Source organism: Mus caroli, unplaced genomic scaffold (assembly GCF_978045245.1).
Source record: "Mus caroli unplaced genomic scaffold, Mus_caroli_1 scaffold_11, whole genome shotgun sequence".
NCBI classification, from domain to species: Eukaryota; Metazoa; Chordata; class Mammalia; order Rodentia; family Muridae; genus Mus; species Mus caroli.
Genome location: NW_028227266.1, coordinates 120,709,285 through 120,731,051, shown reverse-complemented (window position 1 = coordinate 120,731,051; position 21,767 = coordinate 120,709,285). Strand labels below are relative to the sequence as shown.

Genomic DNA, 21,767 nt, shown 5'->3' with positions numbered 1-21,767 from the left:
CATGTTTTTTTTTCTTATAGAGGATTTTTTTTAATTGACCTGAAAGAGACAGACAAGAAGAAAACCAGGGGAGGGGACGAGAGTGGATGTGGTTCAAATGAGGTTCCAGATGTAAGGAAGCACCACAGAGAAACCAGACCCCGTTTGTGCAATCACTATGAGAATGTTTATAATAAAAAAGAAACATTTCTTTTTATAAAATCACGATGGTGATGGTAGCCCACGCCTTTAATCCCAGCACTCGGGAGGCAGAGGCAGGTGGATTTCTGAGTTCCAGGCCCACCTGGTCTACAGAGTGAGTTCCAGGACAGCCAGGGTTATACAGAGAAACCCTGTCTCAAAAAACCAAAAAAAAAAAAAAAAAAAAAAAACCAACAACAACAAAAAATCACCTATGGCTTTTGTTAAAATACAGCTTCCAGACCCTTCCTGCTCCCCATCCCTTGTTTTGGGGGCATGCAGGCTCGGGATGGGGGAGGTGGTTGGGTGCCGAGTCTTCAGGGCAGCACTGCACCTTCAGGCAGGCCCATTTTCCTAGGAGGGGATTGACAGTGGGTACAAGGAGCCTGGCTGGGCACAGTCAGGAGGAAGGGGCTTTCTCGCTGACCCAGAATCATCTCTTCTAAACAAGCCCCGTGGATGGTTTCTCCATTTGCCTAAGATCTTCCTAGCCTGTGCCCATCCTGTGCCCACCCTGGAGGGGTGGCTCCATCTTTAGCCCAGTACAGTCTTCCATGGCACCTAGGTGGCAGGACCCATGGATGTAGACTGGTGGGACAGCCAGCTTTCGTGCCCTTAGGTCCGAGATCTTGAGAAGCAACTGGGACAGCGTCAGAACAAGCCTGCAGGTTCATCGAGCTCTGAGCTGCCTCTCAGTTCAGACCCAAGGAAGATGACAGCACAGGAGAAAAACCTACTGAAGATCCGCAGCCTGGAGAGGGACAAGCAGGAGAGCTGGGAGGTGAGGCAGGCACGGCCCACAGGGATGGGAGACTCACAGCGCTCATGAGACCACACGGGGGCCTTGGGCCTCACTTCTTGTCAACAAGTTTGAGCTGCCTGAGTGGGACCCCACCACCATTCAGTGAATGCTAGGTGGTTCAACTATGGCAGTTTGAGAGGAGCTATGTGTAAACCTTCCTGTAAAGAAAATATGTTGGCCAGGCGTGGTGGCGCACACCTTTAATCCCAGCCCTTGGGAGGCAGAGGCAAGTGGATTTCTGAGTTTGAGGCCAGGTCTACAGAGTGAGTTCCAGGACAGCCAGGGCTATACAGAGAAACCCTGTCTTGAAAAACCAAAAAAAAAAAAAAAAAAAAAGTCCCTGTTGTGATAAAATGTAAGATAAAACTAACTTGAGGAAAGAAGGGTTGGTCTAGCTTACTGTTTGAGGGGAACCCATCCTGTCAGGGTGGGAAAGTGTGATGGGAATAGGAGCCTGAGAAAGATGAATGCCAGTGTGTGGTGGCTCCATTTTCCCCCTCTTTATTCAGTCTGGTACCTAGCCAGTGGGCTGTGACGACCCATGAGCATGGGTGTCTTCTCCTCTGGAGATGCCCCAGTGGGATGCCCAGAAGTGTGTCTTCTAGGTGACTCCAAATTCAGATACCTTGACAGTGATGGTGAATCCTCACACTGGATCACACTCCCAATGGTGGAATAGGGTGAAGCCTAAAGAAAGTGCCCCAAGGCTGTGAACGGAGTCGGGGGGGGGTGGGGGCAGCGTGCTTCAGGTGTGCCTCACTGCCTACTGGGAGTCAGTGGGAGCTGTCTCTGGCCCTCAGCACCTGACACAGGCTTCCAACAGTGAGGCCTTCCACACCTGCCCACTGGGAGACTTCATCTGTAAGTGTGTCTGCCAAGCTCCAGGCCAGGGGTGTCAGGAGCCTCCCCATGGCCGCCTCCAGCCTCCTGCACCTTGTCCAGCTCAGTCACCAAGGTGCTTTAACTGTGAAGAGTCCCCTGATCTTAGGACAAGTAGCGTGGTTTGGGGGAGAAGGAAGTGGGGAGATATGAGAAGCAGAGATGTGACCAAGGATGAACACTAAGGTAGGGAACTAACAAGAGCAGGCTGGGATAACTGAGATGGACGGACGGACGGACGGACAGGAAAGGGAGGTGTGGGGTAACTGACGGCTCCACGCTGAGCATGAGAAGGTGATAGGACGGAATGTCTGAGTCAGTGCCTGGTCTGCGGCTGTTGTGTCCCCTCCCCCACATCACAGTAAGCAGCAGTCTGTCTCTCTGCTTTACCCAAGCATGTCACAATCCCAGACACATAGTAGACCCACAGGACATATAAGACTGAAGAAAGGAATGAGAGGCTCTGAAGCTTACTGTGGTTAGAGCCAGGTGCACAGTGCAGAGGGGATCTGCATCCCCACACAGTGGGGGTGTCACAGAAGCCTGCTGGCTGTGCTTACGGAGTGGTCCCTCACTGAGTGGGTTTAGTTGGGAAGAGGCCAGTTGTCAGCCCCCAACAGCACTATGTTTCTATTAGAAACAATAAACAAAACACAATTTAGGTGGACATGAGCCATTTAGGTTAAAAAATGGGGTTTGATGGGCAGTGCAGCTAGTTCTTCTGGTTGTGTGCTGTGTGTGTGTGTGTGCTCTCTGTGTGTGTGTGTGCTCTGTATGTGTGTGTGTGCTCTGTGTGTATGTGTGTGTGTATGTGTGTGTATGTATGTGTGTGTATGTGTGTGTGTGTAACACACACACACACACACACACACACATGTAGGGGCCAGAAGACAATTGCAGGAGTCATTTTCTGCTCCTGTGTAGGTCAAGCTCAGGTCTTTATCTGCTGAGCCATTTTGCCAGTCCTGATGTTCATGTCTTAAAGCATGAGGGATGCTATGCTGCCAACCCATCCCATCCCATCCCGTCCTGTCCCTCCCTGTGCCATAAAGCTGTCCACCAAGTGCCTGTCAGAAAATCAGGGAGCTGAGCATGCATGAGTCAGGGCCCTGGCTCCATCACTACCTCCTGTGTCCCTCAACAACTGCTCCCCCAACCCTGAGTCTCCCCCGAGAGAGGGATCCAGGGTGGCCTGGGCTATGAGCATAGGCTGGCCCTCAGCTTTCATTTTCTAACTACAGAAACTGGCCAGCGAGCGGGACACCCTCCAGACAGAGCTGGAGGAGCTGAGAAAGAAGTTCGAGGGCATGAGGTCTCGCAACAAGGTGTTGTCCAGCGAGGTGAAGACCCTCAGGAGCCAGATGACGACCCTGGTGGAGAAGGGCAGGCATGACGATGAGCTGATTGATGCCCTTATGGTATGCGGGGTGGGAGAGCAGAGCCACCCCAGACATGCTTCCTATACGGACGCCCTGAGTGCCTGAGGGAGATGGCTATGACCCTGGTCCCGTTGGCACTGGGATCCCCCAAGGAGACGTGGGTGAGAGAGGGTGTACCTCTGGGGAGCAAGCAGACTGCAGGGCAGGCCTGCCACGTGGACATTCACTGATGGTTCAGGTGTGATGAGCATCCATGTTCTCCTGAGGCGAAAACAGCTGCCTTCTCCTGCCCCCAAGTCACGCTGTCCGTCCCTTTTGCACCAAAGCAGGAAGCCTCTGTTCTTAGAGTCTCTCTGGGGACATGTTCAAGGGACTGGGGCTCAAGTTAGGTCCTGGCAGACTCCTTGTGAGACGGCCTGGATCCTAGTTCAGGCCTTTGTGTTCACATGTCTTCCCACAGCTAGGCACCCACTCACTGAGCTCCTTCTGGTATCTGAAGAGCACCTTTTCCCACGATGGCCCAGGGAGGAACCTGAACCAGAAGGGACCAGAGATGAGCCTTGCATCCTTTGGGGAAGGTGCTCCTGGCTCTCAGAGGGAGAGCTGGTGTCTCCTGCTAACGTCTTCTTGGGCTGGGCAAAGTTGCCTGGCTCCAGGGAAAAGTCAACTGTCCCTGTTCTTCCCTGCCCTAAGTAGCCCAAACCTACTTCTAACTGCCCTCTGGCTTGGCCCTCAGGACCAGCTAAAGCAGCTGCAGGACATTCTGAGCAGCCTGAGTGTGCAGGAGGAATCGAGACGCACATCTCAGCAGCACCTGGACCAGAAGGTCAACAGTGAGGCCCAACGAAGCAGCAGCCTTGTGGCCCAGCTGCGGGCCATGGTGGTTGATCGTGAAGCCAAGGTGCGGCAGCTGGAGCTGGAGATTGGGCAACTCAGTGTCCAGGTGAGCTGGGTGCCCTCAGGCCAGTGTGTCTGCCCACACAGCCCCTCCCACTCTCCACAGTCACTTCAGCTCTGGCCACTGCATCGTCCTGGCCTCATGTGGATCAGCTGCCTCCAGCAGCCTTCCTTCTAATCTGCACATACTTTCCTTCCTGAAACACAAGTCCATCTGCGGCCGTCACTGATCTTGTCTAGAACACCAACCTGATCATGTCCTTGCTCAGCTTAGAAGCCACCTGGCTTCCTGTCACCCTTCTTGTCACCCTGTCCTGTCAGCTTTACCAAGATCAAGAGGATCCAGACTCCTACCAGCTCACCCTTTCCCATCTGCAGCTGTGGCCCCCATCTTGGTGATCCAGTGCGGTAGCTGTGGCTCGAGCCATTGTGGTCACGTTGCAGTCAGTAGGATGGCCACACTTCCTTTTATTAAAACATTTAAAATCTTTGACAATGTCATACATGTATACGTGGTATCTGGGTCATTTTCATACCCCCTTTTACCCAGTCCTACCTCTCCCACCCTCCTAATTCCTCTTTGATCCCCTCTGACTCCTCCTTCCTCACGGGTTCTCCTCTTGCTTCCGTGTCTTGTATGTGAGTGTGTGTGTGTGTGTGTGTGTGTGTGTGTGACTGAGTTTAATTAGAGTTGTGTTAGCATGCCACTAGGTTAGTAACTGGAGCATGGGGAACTCAGCAGTTGGGTGCACCATGAAGAAAGTGGCTGCCCCCCCAGCACCCATTGGCTGTCAGGAGTTCCTCAGAGGGGTGTAGTCTTATGAGCCCCTCCCCTCCCCATGCTGGAATGTTAACAGGCCCCACTTTTCTGTGGGCCTTGTCTAGGTAGCTACCGATGCTAAGACTACATACTCACAACAGCCATGCCATGTCTAAGAGACAGTGTTTCATAGCTCCCCTTCTGTCCTTGTCCTCCATATGTGCCTCTGTCCCTTGAGCACTCGGTCACTTATTCTCAGCTCTCTGACCAGTTATAAGTCCCTGTAACTATGTAACTGTCACCCACCGCAAGCAGAATCTTCTCTGACCAAGGCTGAAACCAGCACAAACCTATGGGTAAAACACACTTAGGAGGCAGTTTGATACCATGTAGCAAAACAGCAACAAAAGATCCCTCTCTGTGGGTGTGACCTCCCCAGCCATAGGCTTCGTCCTCGTTTACTGTATCAACACAAATTGTAGCCTGTGGAGCAGGGCTCAGATCCATCCAGAAAGCTATTGGTTCCCCAGTAAGAGTCACAGGACTGTTGCACCAGGGGTGCATTTTGTCTGGCAGGCTGCTGGTGTATCTTACAGGGATGACAACTAGGTGTGACCTTTGATGACTGTTCTCCTCCAGCATCCTCTCCATCACCTTCTAGCACTATGAAAGCTAGCCAGCAGATGGATACTCGCAGCTTTTCTCCAGCTGTGTGATTGCTTTCTCTGTGTCCTGCAACCAAAGTGTGCGGTGTCTTCATCAGTAGGATCTTACCAGTTACTTATGGTAGACAGCTAAGAGCAATTGCTAATAACAGCACTGCTATTGACACCTGCCGGCCTCTTCAGTTTCCGTGTGTGACCTGTGGACTCTGGTAGTCATGTTACTCACTCGTGCACTTTCCATGTGTGACCTGTGGGCTCTAGTAGCCATGTTACCCACTCATGCACTTTCCATGTGTGACCTGTGGACTCCGGTAGTCATGTTACCCACTCATGCTCTTTACATGTGTGACCTGTGATCTCTGGTAGCCAAGTTACCCACTCATGCAGCCCTTTTTATTCTTTATTATTATATTTTAAATTAGCTTACAAAATAGCATTTCCGTCTGGCTTTTTCACAGTCCTTGGTTTCTGTTGTCCCCTTCCCCAGTCCCTGCTTAGAGCTGCGCACTTGAGGATTCTCCTCATTTCATTCAGATCCCGGCATAAGCTCCAGTTCTTGCTGTCTCTCCTGAGTTTTCCCATCAACCTCCCCTTCTTGCACTGTCAGCTCTCCCTCAAATGGCCCTGCACACTGTCCCCTTCCTCTGCCTCAGGGAGCCCTGTGCTGGGTCTTGGGCCTCTCTTAGATTCCAGGTCTCTCCAAGCTACTCTCTCCTCACACCTGTGCCCATGTTTTCCCCTGAACTCCCCCCAAGACGAAGACTACAGGGCCTCTGTGCCTGCTTGGGGGGCCACATACTCCAGTGTCTAGGGTGGGACATGGGAGCCTGCTCAGGGCTGTTTACAGTCAGGGTGCCTTTAGGGATTCCTCCTACAGAGTGCTCACAGGGAAAGCAAAACCTTCTCCCTTTAGACCTATCCAGGTGGTGACATGGTACAACAGCCTTGCCCTGTGTTTCTTTTGAGAGCCCCTGGCCTCTTCCAGCTCAGGCTGGCACTGACTGACTGGTCTGCTGTGTCCAGGGTAGCCTGGGGCTGTAGGACCAGCTGAGGGAGAGGTCTGGGGGACACCACCTTGCAGTCTTCAGCTCTAGTATCCTGGGGCGGAGTGCATGGAGACTCTGGCGTCAGCACTCCCCTCTGTCCTTGATCCAGCGGGACCTTGCTCCACTCATCTGGTGTAGTCGCACCTTCTGGTTTTCTCAGAATTCCTGGGACTCACTGCTGTCCTTTGCTGATGGCCTAACCTCCTGCTAAGGATCGTCTGGTACCCGAGAGAGGACGGGGCTAATAGAGAGAGGCGTTTGGGACGCTCCATTTTCACACAGCCACTGTCCCTGCAGGCAGCTGATGTCCAGGCGTTAGCTCTGGTGCTTACACTGACCTCTAGTCACACCGTGTGTGGGGGGCTACCTAGGAAAGCGGCCCTCACAGGTGTCAGCTCCTACCTGTCTGTAGCCCTGGCCTGCACTGTCCCCATATCTCCCTGTGGCCCTGGCCTACACTGGTCTCTCTCTGCAGCCTCCTTCTGAACAGAGGCATTGTGTGATGTCTTTGTTATGCAAGCTGTGTCTTTGCTGCCCAGGCCAGCTTTCACCCTGAAGAGAGGCTTCTTTCAAATGCCTGGAGCTGGAAACTAGCCAAGGCACCCTGCGGCCTTCCCCTGGCCTCTGCACCAATGCTCTGACATCCAACCCACGTCTGTTCCCTGCAGTATCTTCACGGTAAAGGAGGGGGTGAGGGGGCCAGCCCCACCGATGCCAGGTTCCCTGAGGACCAGACCCCGATAACCAACTCTCCAGCCTCAGCAGGCGATCATGTTGGCAGGCTTGGATCTTCCCGGTAAGGAAAACACAGGATGGAGGATGGAGGGAGGGACTGTGAGGACTTGGGTACTATCCAGAGAAACAGTATCCCCACCTCCTCTTCTGGAAAGCCCTTGAGTGAATTGTTTTGTTTTATTTATTTTGAGACAGGATCTCACTATGTAACCCTGGATGGCCTCAAACTCACAAAGATCCTCCTGCCTCTATCTCTCAAGTGCTGAGATTAAGTCATGTGCCATCATCTCTGGCTGTTTAGTTTTTCCATACAGGGATCAAGTGTCCCAGACTGGCCTTAAAATGACTCAGAGCTCCTGATCCTTCTGCCTGATTGCATGTACACACAGCACATATATACCACACATACATATACCACACACACATACACACATACCACATACACACACCACACACATGCACACATCACACATATACACATACACCATGCATAGTCAAACATACCACACATCACACACACACATATACACACACCACACATATGCACACATACCACACACATATATACACACACTACACATATGCACACATACCACACACACCACACACAGACACACACACCACACACTACACACCACACACTGCACACACATCACACACTGTTTTCAGATGGCTGCCCTGCTGCTGTTCTATTTGAAATCTTCCCCTATTTTCTTGGCTCTTCATGGCAGGAAGGCACTGTCAGCATGGGTGTCATCACTTGAAGCACCTGCTGACGGCCCCTTTGCAGCCTCAGAGCCCACTTATTCCTAGGTCTGTCAGACTCACTACTGTGGACTGCTTGGGATTCTGTTTTATTCTTGAGCAAGGAAGTGCAGTCAATCCACGGGAAAACTGTGAGACCCACGTGGCTTGCTGCATGGGCTCCCTCGATTCCTGTCCACTGTGAAGTGCAGTGTACCCATTTCTCCTCTGTATGTCCCTTCTGCCTGCACACAGGTCTGTGACCAGCCTGGGCCATACACTTGTGGAATCTGCTCTCACGAGGCCTTCCCTGCCCAGTCCCCATGGGACATCGCCCAGGTAGGAATTCAGAATCCCTTAGCTCTTAACCCCTCCTCAGGCCTGAGGCCAGGCAAAGCCCTAGCATGCCTCCAGGGTTGTATAAGGCCAGAGAGGCTGGTGGTGGGGCCATTTGATAGAGTTAACAGCTTCAGAGTCAGAGCTTGGCCCTAATGGCCAGGCTGGGGAGTCAGCATGAGGTTCCTGGCCCGGGCCCCACCTTCCACGGCCTTCTCTTACCCACTGAGAGTCCTTCTCCAGAGGGAGCACCTCACATTATGTGGGTCCCCCACACTAAGTTACTGATATCCCCTCAGCTCTCTAGCCCCTCCTCGGTGGATATAACCAGACTCAGGGCTTAAATGCACCCTTTGTTCTTCTTGTGGGCTCATAGACAAAGGATGGCTTGTGTTGCCCGAGACCTACCCACTGTCCACTGGAGATCCTGCTGTCATTAACCCCCTCCCTCGTGGAGGTCAGCTCAGGATTCAGACCAAGCCTCCAGTGGGCCCACTCTCACTTGAGGTTTACCATGTGGCTATAAAGCAAGGTGTCCTATCGTTGGGCTACGTCTCCTAGGACGTACCTGTGACACTTCAGGCCAGACACTGATAGTTCAGGGACCTTCAGCCAAAGGAAGTCACTTGACTCTGGCAGTGAACCATGCCCCAGAAGCCACCTAGGCAGACCTAGGCATGGTAGCTCAGTTTTCCTCTCCTCTGGCCATCTCAGAACCTCTGAATTTCCCAGTGCCTCCTGCCATTGTATGGGGATATGTATGTTTGAACTTCATATGACCTCTGTCCTCCACTATGGCCCCAGGTTCTCGGACTCCCCAGAACAAAAAGGCTGGCAGGCACAAGCTGCAGAAATGAAGGCCCTCTGGCAGGCTGCTGAGGTGGAGCGGGACCGGCTCAATGAGTTTGTCACTGTGCTGCAAAAACGGTAACACATGGCACCCAACCAGCTCTCCTCACTGCTGGTGGGGACTGGGCTCCCTCACAATCACAACTCACGTGCCCCTCCCGGGCCCACAGCTCTGGGCTCTGTCAACCCGGTAGGACTTGTTCTCCGGGGCAGCCCTGCACACTCAGGCAAATTCAAGGAGATTAAGCTCTGTCAAATGTAACTATCTTCCCAGAGCTACCAAAGAGATTCATGGGGGAAAAGATACAGCCTAGCCTGATGCTAGCAGTTGTTAGGAACAGGAAGGTAGCTGAGGTGAGAAGCTGGGGTTTCTGAGAGGCAATAAGGGGTGTGCAACTGAGGTGCCCAGGAGGTCCAGCTGCCTCCAGAGAGTTGCTGACAGAGTCCACTCACTCAATCAGTGCCCCTGCACAAGTGACCCAGCTGGCAAGAACTGCAGGTACCCAGGCCAGCATGTGGGCCAGCCATGTGACCTCCCTCCTGAGAAATACAAAGGACACCAGCAAGCTTCTGTCCTCATAGCAGTGTCATATGTCAGTCAGAGCTCTTTGATGACAGATGATAGAAACCAGTTCTGCCAAACCTAGTAGAAGGAAGACCTGGAAAGTACTGGAAAATGCCAAGGAACCAGAACTGAGAGGCAGGCAGCAGTCTCGGTAGCAAGAGCCTACCCCAAGACTGGAGGTAGCTCCAGGTGCTCACAGAATTAGGGGAGGAGGCTTACCAAAGGAAAAACAGGGCATTGCTACCAAGGGAGTCAGGGCGACTGGTACCTAAGCAGGAAAAGGCTGTGCACGCAGGGTCTCAGGTACAGAAAACACCTAATCTCTGTATGATTGCATTCATGTCTGTCAAAAGGCAGCCATGCTCTCCCCCTGGGCTTTGGCCTCCATTCCCCTAAGTTATGTCTGTGATTGGAGGGGCTTTGAGCACAGTGGTTGGTCCTTTTGAAATCCTGTGCCTCAGTGAGAACTGTTCGACAAGATGTCAGCTCATCATCTACTGGCACTCCCATGGTCTTCTCTGTCATAAATGGAGCAAGGTGACTCACACCTCCCTCCTGTCCCCCTCCCCCCGCCAAAGCCTCCACCTGAAGTGGGCTTTCCTAGGGCCTCCCTCACAGGACTAGGCCTAGGGTGAGACAGGAAATCAGCTGAACATGTATAAGGCAGGCAATCTGTGAGTCACGTGCATCTCTGTCAGCTGCTAGGAGCCCCAGGTTCATTCTGATGCCCTGTTCCACTTGGGGGCTCTGTGAGACTGTCCTCAGACCCACCAGCCAAGTTATGTTGTCTTTACTTCCTGAGCATCAGCAAAAGGGACCCCCAAGCACTGTCCTGAAGCCAGGCCCTTCCATGCCAGCCTTTCTTGCAGGTAGCCTGGGCTGCTTCTGTGCAGCTCCTTGTCTCTTCTGAGTTCCCACAGCTTCTGGCTGCCTCATCCTGTTGCCACCTAGTCCCCAACCTCTGCCACCTAGTCCCCAACCTCTGGTATCCTGGAGTTGTATGCTCAGCTGGGACACCCCGCCCCCCGACCCCGGGGTGCAGTCGAGAGGATCCCCACTGACATATGCTGTGGAAAGCTGGGTGAGCCCACCTCTGCTGTTTTCTTCCTCTCTCAGACTTGGGTCCAGTGTCTGAGAAATAAGTTATTTCTTAGATTTTTATCCATTTCTCTCTATAAAAATAGTTTTAGTTTTTTATCTATTTAATTATGGATGTGTGTAGATGTGGATGTGTGTGTGTGTGCATGTGCATGTGTATATATGTGTGTGGATATGGATGTGTGTGGATATGTGTGTGTATGTGTGTGTGTGCCTTTGTGCTCATGTGTACATGTGTGTGTGCATGTATGTGTGTGTGCATATATGGATGTGGATGTGGATGTGTGTGCACACACGTGTGGGATTCTGGAGACCTGACTGGGGTTGTAAGACTTGGTTGGCAACAAGCGGCTTTACCTGCTGAGCCTTTTCTCTCAGTGCTTAGAGCGAGAGGGCCGACTCCCATGGCAAATGCCACTGGTCTTATCTCTTTTTAAAAGAACGCCGTTGGCTTTGGTGTTGTGTTTTGTTTTGTGATGACAGTTCAAATGTAGCTGGGGCTGGCCTTAAACTCATGGCCCTCCTGCCTCTGCCTCATGCCCCCAGCCCCAACATTGGGTATTTTCTGTGTCTTGCCCCTCATTCAGGATGAGCTGAGTTTTACCCCTTTCTCTGCAGCAGGCTAGGACTCTCTTCTTCTTATAGTGATGTCTTTTCTAGCATAAAGCTCCCTCAGCCATTCAGTGGCTCCCATTCATACTGCGTCACCCCTGGGTTCTCACTCTGTACCCCTGTTATTGTTCTGATGTTTCTCTTCCTGCAAGTAAGCATTGAAGCCCCAATTCACTCCCCCCCCCCACTGTGTGTACACTCCAGTCAGGGCCACCATAGAAAGAAACGTCAGCTCTCTGGGCCTTTGTTTTTAAGAATATTTTATGGTGCCTTTCTCTTGAATGAAAACCTAAGAGAAATTGAAGGCATAGAATTCTAAAAGGATGGGAGAGCCATAAAAACTATTTTATTAACTGTATTTTGTTGCTGCTGGTGGTGTTTAACATCTGTTTTTTGCTTTGTTTTGTTTGTTTTTTGTAGCCCAAGCTGGCCTCCCTAGATAGGTGAGGCTGACCCTCCTGCCTCTCGCTCCCCAGCGGCATCCATCCATGCTTGCTCACCGTCCTCTTTTAACAATGTTAAGCTTACTTAGTTCTTTAAAAGTCATTCCCATCATTGGTCACCAGAGCAGGGGAGACAAGAAATGGATGCCTGAGGCAGCTGAGTCTACTTGGTCACTTCCAGGCCAGAGAGAAAACCTGTCCTGAAAAAGATGTGGATGGTGCCTAAGGATGGACAAGTTTGAGCTGTCGCCTCTACATGGGTTAAGCACACATCAATATACACCCCCTCCACACACATAGACAAGCACACATGTACACACACACACACTCACACATGCACACACACTCTCTCACAATATACACACACTCACACATGCACACACACTCACAACATATGCACACATGCATACATACTCTCTCACAATATACACACACACACATACACACACATTCACAACATACACACATACTCACATACACATTCATATACAGCCGGGCATGGTGGTGCATGCCTTTAATCCCAGCACTTAGGAGGCAGAGGCAGGCAGATTTCTGAGTTCGAGGTCAGCCTGATCCACAAAGTGAGTTCCAGGACAGCCAGGGCTATACAGAGAAACCCTGTCTTGAAAAACAAAAAACAAACAAATACCCTCACACGCACACTCTCTCACTATATGCACATACACACACACTCACACACATACACTCACACACATATTCACACACATGTGCACATACACACTCTCACAACATGCACACATACACACACACACAAACATATATACACACTTACATACACTATGGAAACTCACATCATGCTGTCCCATTTTCTGTGATGCCAGCTTTTGGTTTCTTAAGTCCACGAGTGTAAATGGAACCCACAGTTAAGCAGGACACACACATTCCTGAAAGAGCAAAGCAAAGCAGAAATGCAAGGCCCTCCTTCCCTGTTAGAGTCAGCACACATTCCTGTTTCACTCACCAACAGAGTGACAGCAGCCTTGGATTTGTTTGCTTTTACATTTTTAATTTGTCATAAATATTTAAGTTGCACCATACATTATGCATAATCTCTGCCCATTTCACTTTCTGATACCCCATGGATCTTCCCTCCTCATCAAGATGGGTTCTCTCCACAGCTGTGAGTTGATCTCATGGCTTCCCTAATTTACTTTACATTCCTCAGTCTGAGTTACTGGTTTCTGGTTTTCAGATACTTTCTTGTGTTTATTTATGTCCTCAGCTTACTTAGTTTTTGTTTTGTTGGTGTTTGTTTATTTGTTTGTTTTTGAGGTAGGGCCTTACTCTGCAGCCCTGGCAAGCCTTGCGCTCGCTCACTGGGTAGACCATGCTGTCCTCGGAGTCATGAGCCTCCCCTCCCTGCCTCCCAAGTGCTGGGATTAGCGGTGCAGCTTGTTTTGTTTTTTTCTGTGTGCTGGGGATGAACCCAGGGCCCTGGACTTGTTAGACAGGAGCCCCACCACCAGCTAGCTACACTTAGCCTCTAGGAACTTGGAGGATTGTGAATAGCCGTGACTTACCTGCGTGTTTATCCCCTGCAGAGAGGATCTTACCATCATCCCTCACAGCCTTCCAGGCAGCTCTGATGCTGAGGATGCTGGGTCTCCAGGAGCCACGAGCTTGTTTTGTTTTGTTTCCATATGTAGTCATCCTAGTGAGTCTGAAGTGTTATCTCAATGTGGCTTCGGTTTCCCCAGTGCTAGCAGATACTGAACGTTTCTTTCATGTGCAGACAGTAACTCTTATATCTTCTTTGAGGCATAATACGTTTTGCCTACTTTTTAATGAGGTTGTCTTTGAATCCTGTTGCTGTTAAATTGCAGACATTCCTTTCTTTTCCTGGAATTCTTGTATTGTTTGAAGACAGCAAGTCTGTGGTGACTCATGAAGTCATAAGAAACTCTCTGGGCTTGAAGGCTCAGGGTTGTCCCATGACAGACATACATGCTCTCTCTCTCTCTCTCTCTCTCTCTCTCTCTCTCTCTCTCTCACACACACACACACACACATACACACACACACACACACACACACACACACACACACACACACACATATATATGCACACATGCACACCTGGATGCATAACCGTATATGTACACACACGCACAGGCACACATATGTGTGCACACACACACCATCACACTCAGTGAGTGGCAGACCTAAGAAGCTCTGGTCTCTCATTAGTGTAGGGAATTTGCTTTGCAGCTTCTCCTGAAGGCTTTGACGTCCTCCTGGTTTCTGAACTGTCATTGCTTGTGTAGAGGATCCTTTGACCCTGCTTGCCTGTCATTCGTGAGTTCACTCATGACCACCCTTGTTTGTAAACTCCTTCTCTGGATACCAGAGCCGTTCCTTCCTTTATCTTCAAGACTGTGGGGTTTTGTTTTATTTAGGACTATCATATCTGTCAGGAAGGGCAAGGCCATAACTCTTACTGAGACCCCTGGGGCATTCCTGTGTTTCCTCCAGTCAGGAGGGGAGGGTGCCTGTGCTTATCTTCTTCAGCCTGACCCTCACCTACACTTCCTGTGCTGATGCCACACGTTGCTGCTCTGCCCTGGGCACAGTGTGGGTCCTTCTGTGAGTTCTTCTCTGGGGATTGTGGTAGCAGCCAGGGACAGTCTCCATTCACAGTAGCTCCTCCTGTCCCCTGATGCCACCACCTTCCTTACATGGAGACAGCGGTCTTCATGGTATCCTCCCCATTCTTCGGTGATGCTTCTGTGACAGGAAAGCCCAGTGAAGGTCCAAGCTGTTCATCTGCTACATAAGTATAGGAGTCTAGGTGACTGTAGGGCCCAGAAAGCTGTGGACAGGCAGAACTCACACACCCTTTCCCCACATAGCCCCAGCAGGAAGCATGCGGGTCCTCACTGTAGGTTTTGGAGGCGGCTGAGTTTGGGGCGTGGGTATCAGCTCCACCCGCCATCACTACTCTGAGCACTCGCATGACTGCAGCACCTTTCTGCCACCCAGGCAACACGCTACAGGGCAGGTCCTTGGCCTTGCTATAAACCTCTACTAGCATAGATACAGACCAGAACCATCTTGCTACCACGGCAAACAGCAGCCAGACTAAGCTGTCTGCCATTTTCTGATCCTGACCCTTGCCACTCCATCCTGTTGTCTAGGACCTCAGTTCCAGCCACTGCAGACAGGGGCAGGGCATCTCACGGATGCCACCATTTAGTGAGCTTACTCTTGTCATTGTGCTATCTGCTTCCTCAGGGCCATTTTGTTTCACTGACCCTGTGCCCCACAGAGCAGACAGAGTCGATTGAGGTCTGCGGTGGCCAGCTGGTAAAGCCATCAGTAGCCACAGGAGGCTTTCTGTCCTCCTGTGTCTGAGGAGCTGGGGGCTCACTTCGTTGTTTAGCTGCCACCATGCTGGGCAGCTCAGCTTAGCTCAGCTGCACTGGCATGAGCACAGGCCCACTCTTCCATCCAGCCTTTGAGTTGGTGTGCATCTTGCTTTTGAAGATAACATGTACCTTGTGGCTGCTGACTAGTTAAACCAACAGGCTAGTGCCCAGTTTTTGGTTGGTAATTGGATTCTTTTCAAGTTTCTTGTTCTTCCAGTCCTTCATTGACCCCTAACCAACACAAAAGATAATTCATTCCCCACCATCTGCCACGGACTTTGGGCTGCAGCTTTGATCTGCACCTATTCCGGTAACCTTTTGCTCAGAGTGGATCTCAGATTCCTGGTCTTCTGAGTGTTTAGTGCCACAGAAACCCAAAGTGCCTCACGGAGCCACAGCGAGGCCCATGGGGTGGAACAGGCTGCAGTGTGAGATCATTAACCAGGCTCTCCCAGGGCCTTGAGTTTGCAGTGGGCATAGAGATGTGAGAAGCCTATGACACTCACAAAGTCCAGGGAAGTCAGGAAGTAAGGATGCATTGCAGGGTCGTCCCAGTGTGCCTGTAGAAGGCAGCGTGTGGTGTCTCTGCCTGGGAATACTTTGTACTGCATCATGGGCCCAGGACAAGATTATCCTGGATACTCACTTCTGCCCATGAAAGCAGAGGAATCTTTGTACCTGGGGCCTGAATTCATGGCTGCTGTGGGGAACTCTCAGGTCAGCGGGATTCAGAGGCAGCTTTGAGGATAGAGGGGACAGTGTGCCCTTAGAAGCAAGCCGGAGGCAGGGAAGAGGCAGCTCCTGGTGCCGCCATGCTCTGAGTGATCTTGGAAGGGGATTCTCCCCCCCCCCTCCGACACACACACACACCACCACCAGGTGATAGAATCGCAGGTCATTGTATTTCAACCTGTAGTACATGGAGCCTGCTGCTTCAGACTTATAGAGCCATGAGACATTAACTTTGTGTTGTCTTCAAGCAACTTTGTACTAATTTTGCTCACTAATATTTGTTGGTTTTGTGATAGGTGTGTTATAGCAGCAATAGGAAACAGATACACTGCCTTGCATCAGCTCAGCCTAGAAGGGGAGAGGTGACTGGGTTTGATAGGGGATAGCAAAATGAAACGCAGTCATTCAGAATGACAGGAGGCTAAGACCTGTTTAAGCCTCAAAGCTAGGCACGTGGACATATGCACGGTGTGGCAGAAAGTTCTAGAGGCAAGTGCAGAAACACCAGAGAGGTGGTTGCTCTGGGGACAGGGGTTGGGAGCAAATGGGTGGGACACCTGCCAGGTTTGCATCACAAGCCTCAGGGAACTATGTGAGTCTTAAATGCCTGTTCTGGTCTTAGTGCCATGAACATCAAGACAGGGTGACAAGCTACCACCTCCATAGTGTGTCCACCACTGCGGGGTCTGAGAACTGGATATGGAGGCACCTGCCTGCAGGGTGTGCATCTTGTGTCTAACGGCCAGGGTGGAGGAGAGCAGCAGCAAGCTGCTGGAAGCTGAGCGGAGACTGCAGGAGGAACGCCAGCGAGCTGTGCTGTTGGAACAGCACCTGGAGAAGATGCGCCTGGAGCCATCCAGGGCCTCGGTGTCCCAGAAAGCTAAGAACAAGCCAGGTATGAGCCCAGGAGGTGACATAGTCTCAGGAGCAGGTGGGCGCCTGTGCTCTTCATCAGTAAGATGAAGATGTGGGAGCTCTGTGTGTGTCTGCTGTGGAGGACTTCTTGCCCCATGTCCTACCGTGGCTCCCAAAGACTTGGGTCCCAAAGGGTATCATTTAGGAGCCTTAGCATGAAACGCCAGTGTCCCTGCTGCATGCCCTAAGCCACTATCCCATGCACCGGCTGCCAGAGCCTTTGCTGGGTCCTCAGCGAGTATAATGGAGCCCTGATCAAGGTTGGTCTTGTGCAGACTTGGTCTCCTGGGCCAGATTGTAAGTAGGACTCAGGTGGACTTTCTATGGCTGGGAGGCCCAAGTTCCTCTCTTGGGTGTCACCTGTCCTTATCTAGGTAGCTTCTGTCCTGTGGTCCAATATGCCTGAAGGGCCCATGTAGCCTCTGCCACTCACTGACCTGTTTGGGAGCACAGCTCTCCTGCTCTCTCACCTGCCCCGTGAGAGCTCACGAGACAGTCATGTTGTGAAACCACCTCCCTGAGCAGAGGTGAGAAAAGGGAGGAGGCCAAGTACACAGACCAGGGACCAGCAAGCGCAAGGACGTGGTGGGAGCACAGCCACGTTCAGAGGCTCAGGAAGGAGGCAGGAGGCTGGGGCAGCAGGGTTCAGTAGGAGATGGCTCAGGTTCCTAGTCGGTGACCCAGTCACACAGGCTCTGAGGACAAATGTGAGTCCCTCTGTCCTCACAGTGCCAGGGCCAGTGCTGTTCCCTTGTGTTACAGGTGAGGAGGCCACCTCAGAGAGGCCCGTGGTTTACTCAAGGTCACACAGCACAGATGAAGGCCAGTGCTGCTGAGGCTGGAGGTTTCCTGAGGCCGTTTTAGCTCAGGATATCAAGGACAATGCCTTGACATTGTCACCCAAGGTCACCAATGGCTTTGTTCTCTTCCTCTATGGCTTCTGAGCCTCATCACTGTAGTCACTTCCTAGTATAAAGCTGCTGGACTCAACAGAGTCAGTAGGGAGCCAGGGTGTGGGGGATCAGGAACAGTGGCAGCCTAAGCTTGGGCTCAGCTCTCAGGCCAGCCCTAAGGTCCTACTATCCACTCTTGGTACAAGCAAGTGACAGAAACAAGGGGCAGAGGTGGATGGCCATGTGAGGGCCACTGTGCACAAGCAGGCAAAGCCAGGGATAGGGCAGAGTGCAGAGGGCAGAGTGCAGAGGGCAGAGTGCAGAGGGCAGAGGGCAAAGGGCAGAGCCTGGGTTAGAGATATAGAGAGCAGCCAGGAAAGTCTTCTAAGGAGAGGCAGCCCCTGCCCCCTACCCTCTGCCCCCTGTAAGGGGGGGGGTGCGGAGAAGGGAGAGCTTGCATAGTTCTGACCTCACTACAGAGTGTGTCTGCTGCTCCTCACAGGACCTCCTGCTGCTAGCACCAAGCCTAACTCAGCTGGAAGTGCCAAGAAAGACTCATCCTCCACGCAGCTCTGCGATATGCCCATGGAGTCCCAGATACAGGAGCTGAATGCCAGGTGCTTCCTGCCCAGCCTTCTGGAAAGGGTAGAGACTCCAGGATGGAGGCTTCCTGGGCAGAGGGACCGTGTGCCTCTCCCTTGCACTCAGGACCTCTACTTGCCTGGAAGGATGCTTGTGCTAGGACTGGCCTGTGGAGGGTTCCACAGTGCCCCGATGACCCATGGTTCCAAGGGAACCTTTATCAACACCGGGCTGTGCTCTTGTGTTCTCCAGCAGTTACCTGTAAGGAGGAACTGAGGGGCCAGGTGCAGCCCAGTCAGCTGAGGGCTGTCACAGCAAGCACAGAGCCCTGGCTCTGTTCCCAGTGCTGTGTACAAGGGCGTGGTGGTGCACACCTGTAATGCCAGCACTCAGCAGTGGTGTAGCGTGGCAGTCAGTTCAAGCTCACCCTTGGCTGCAGATGGAGCTGGAGTCCAGCCTGGGAAACATACAACCCTGTCCAAAAAAAATTCATATATATAGTAGGGGGAAACAAAACAAAACTAGGAATTGGGTAGTTGAGGTTACTGGGGGCTTCTGGGTCAGTACTGTGAATAGGCTCAGATGGGTGAGAATCTTGAATCCGCACCATAGCTTCTTCTCCAGGCCCTGGGCCCAGTGCACTCAGCCCCGTCTCCCTCCGGTCCAGGCTGGCCATCCAGATGGAAGAGAACGGAATACTGAGGGATGCCCTGGGCAGTGCCCTGAGAGGGAAGGAGGAGGACTTCCGCATGTACCACCAGACCCTGGGCCAGGTGAAAGGGGTCTTCCTGCAGGCGCTACGGCAGCAGAAAGCCAACAAACAGTAGAACACAGCTGTTAGCTCAACTCCTGGAGGACCGACACTTCAGGTTCAGGCAGCGCCCACTCGGCTCCTCCCAGAAGTGGTTTGGTGTCCTAGCAGAGCTGGCAAGCTGAGGATACCTGAGCAGAGGCGGAGCCAGCCATTCCCGGCTGGTGGCTGGTGCATTTCCCTGAGCAGGTGCTGTTGTCCTTCCTTGCCCTAGGGCCTCTCCAGGGCCCTGGGATGCTACGGGCTCTCCACACATAGATGAGCCCCTCGGTGCTTCCTGATGGCGCATCCACCTGGAGCCATCTAGCCCTCCCCAGTAGCCCCTCACTCGGCCCTAGCACCCACTGGCCATCCTGCTGTGCCCAGCCTCTCTGTGTACTTACTGCACAGGGCAGAGCCCTGAGCTTGGAACAACAAGTCTACTTTCACAGTCACGACATCTCTCGTGGAGTGTGTTTGTGCCCCTGCCAGGGAAACCTGGCCCTTGGTAGATAGGTCTTACAAGTGAGGGACCAGGCTTCCAAATAGAAGTTGAGTCAATAGGTCATTCTGGTGGTCCTGAGTCCAAAGCTAGGGTTTCCAGCTGAGTGAATGCCCAGAGCTCTGGATGGCCCCAAGGCGACACAGCTCCACCCATAATTGCTCCAGAGGTATAGGTGCTAGAGTCAGAAGGCAATCCAGGCAGGGCTGGGGCATAGGGTGCACAGGTGAGACAGTGGGTCTTGGGACATGGGCAGTGTGTTTTCGTGGCAATGGTGAGCTAGAGGGTACTGCAGGAGCAGCCCAGGATACCCTCATCTCAGTGGCTATAACAGTGTCATCCCCTGGTCACCCATAGCTATAACACAGGCAGAGCAGCCATACATACTCACACACAGGCACACAAGCAGTGCTGTACAGGCATTGAACAAATGGGTACACACATGCAGGTCTATGGCTGTCAACACATGGGATGAGACACAACCATGTGTCTCCCATGAGACACAACCATGTGTGTAGCTTGTGACACTGTGACAGTACTCTCTGGAAAGCCTGGGTTTCCTGAGACCCTGGGTGTTCAGTCCATTCTCGGGCCACCCAGAGAGTCCTGAAATCTCACAGACAGATGCAGCTGAGGCCATTAGGATGAGTTGGCAATTCCAGTACCATCCCAGGAGTCTTAGGGAGAGAGAGTGTTCCCCTGGATGCTTATGCAAGCAGTGGGCAGAGAGAGGACAGGAAGGCTTGTGCTCGGAAGGGACAGTATGTGACTATAAGAATCAGGAGAGTCGTGGACATATTCTGCAGGCACCGAGAAGCCTGAGAGAAGTCTGGACATGTTGGAGTGCAGGTGCCAGACCTCAGCAGAACCGATGGAGTGGGGAGCAGGCAAGGACCAGCCAGCCTCCCTTAGAGGGATGCATGTCTGCTGTGGCCCCTCTCCTGGGCAGCTGGAGGAAGGAGCCCTGGCTTGTGCAGACATGAACCCTAGCTGGGAGCCATGCAGCTTCATCCCACTCAAAAGTAGCTTGGCTCTGGGCAAATCATTTACTCTCTCTACCTCAATCTCATCTTCATCTCTGAAATGGGACAGCACTAGAAACCTTGTTTGGAGGGCCATTCATAGAGTAAGTCATCTTGCTAATTACTTCTGTGCAAGGACGAGTGTCTGTAGGCTGGTTTCATCCATGCCAGTGAGAGAGTGGTGTCGGGCAGTGGGAGAGAACCCACATCCTGCCAGAGCTCTGTTACTCTGGGCGGGCAAACACAGGGGAGTGCCACACGTTCTCTATGCCACCCAGGTGAGCATCTGGCTGTGGGAAGCCATGGAACCCCAGTCCTCGGAGGTAGAGAGCGAGCAGTTTGGGATCCCTGGGCTTCATGGAGGCCAGAGACAACAGGTTCTCAGTCTTGGGCATCTCAGACATTGCTGTATGTTTCAGAGCTGAGAACAAAGTGAGGGCCCTGGGGGCAGCTCAGTCAGCCCCAGGGCCGAAGGGAGAAGAAGGCAGGGGGGAGGGGGTGCTGGGTGGTCCCCATGAGGGTGAGAGCGAGCCCTTGGTCCATGGCTTGAGCACAGGAAGGCCTTCCAGTGGGAGATTAGACTCAGCTCTTTAGGGGAAGGCCTATTCCATCATTCAAGCATGGCGGGTCTTGATGAGCAGAGACTGTGTATTATTTTAGAGCTTTATTGTAGAAAGGCAGGGGGAAAGAAAGAAGGTAGAAAGAGAGAGAAGCTGGTCATGGCCTCGTGGAGAGAGAGGGGAAGGGAGGGGGAGAAAGAAAGCTAGAGATGAAAATACGAGAGGTGAGATCTTAAGAGAGTGAGGAGGGGCCAAGCAGACCCTTTTACAGTGGGCTGGGCTATCTTGCAGTTGCAGGGTAGCTGTGGGGAGGAGCACACCTGGCTATTGCCTGGTTAACTGTGGGAGTGGAGTCCAGCCAGGATACCAGGAGCTTGGGACTCTGTCTGCATGAC

At 52.2% G+C, this 21,767-nt stretch overlaps 1 protein-coding gene across 2 annotated transcripts in view; it reads left to right on the top strand.

Moving 5' to 3' along the window:
- Positions 1 to 21,257, top strand: part of Ccdc13 (coiled-coil domain containing 13) — a 42,515-nt gene extending 21,258 nt beyond the window's left edge. Inside the window, exons 8-16 of one of the 2 annotated variants that reach the window (XM_085828206.1) lie at positions 800 to 961; positions 3,103 to 3,279; positions 3,977 to 4,183; positions 7,277 to 7,404; positions 8,343 to 8,426; positions 9,228 to 9,350; positions 16,855 to 17,003; positions 18,419 to 18,533; positions 19,111 to 21,257. In XM_085828206.1, coding sequence (XP_085684332.1) covers positions 800 to 961; positions 3,103 to 3,279; positions 3,977 to 4,183; positions 7,277 to 7,404; positions 8,343 to 8,426; positions 9,228 to 9,350; positions 16,855 to 17,003; positions 18,419 to 18,533; positions 19,111 to 19,339 — 1,374 coding nt within the window. In that variant the 3' untranslated portion in view covers positions 19,340 to 21,257. The remainder of the gene's footprint in view (positions 1 to 799; positions 962 to 3,102; positions 3,280 to 3,976; positions 4,184 to 7,276; positions 7,405 to 8,342; positions 8,427 to 9,227; positions 9,351 to 16,854; positions 17,004 to 18,418; positions 18,534 to 19,110) is intronic. The other variant, XM_021172328.3, reaches the window with a different exon arrangement.
- Positions 21,258 to 21,767: the final 510 nt, after the last annotated feature.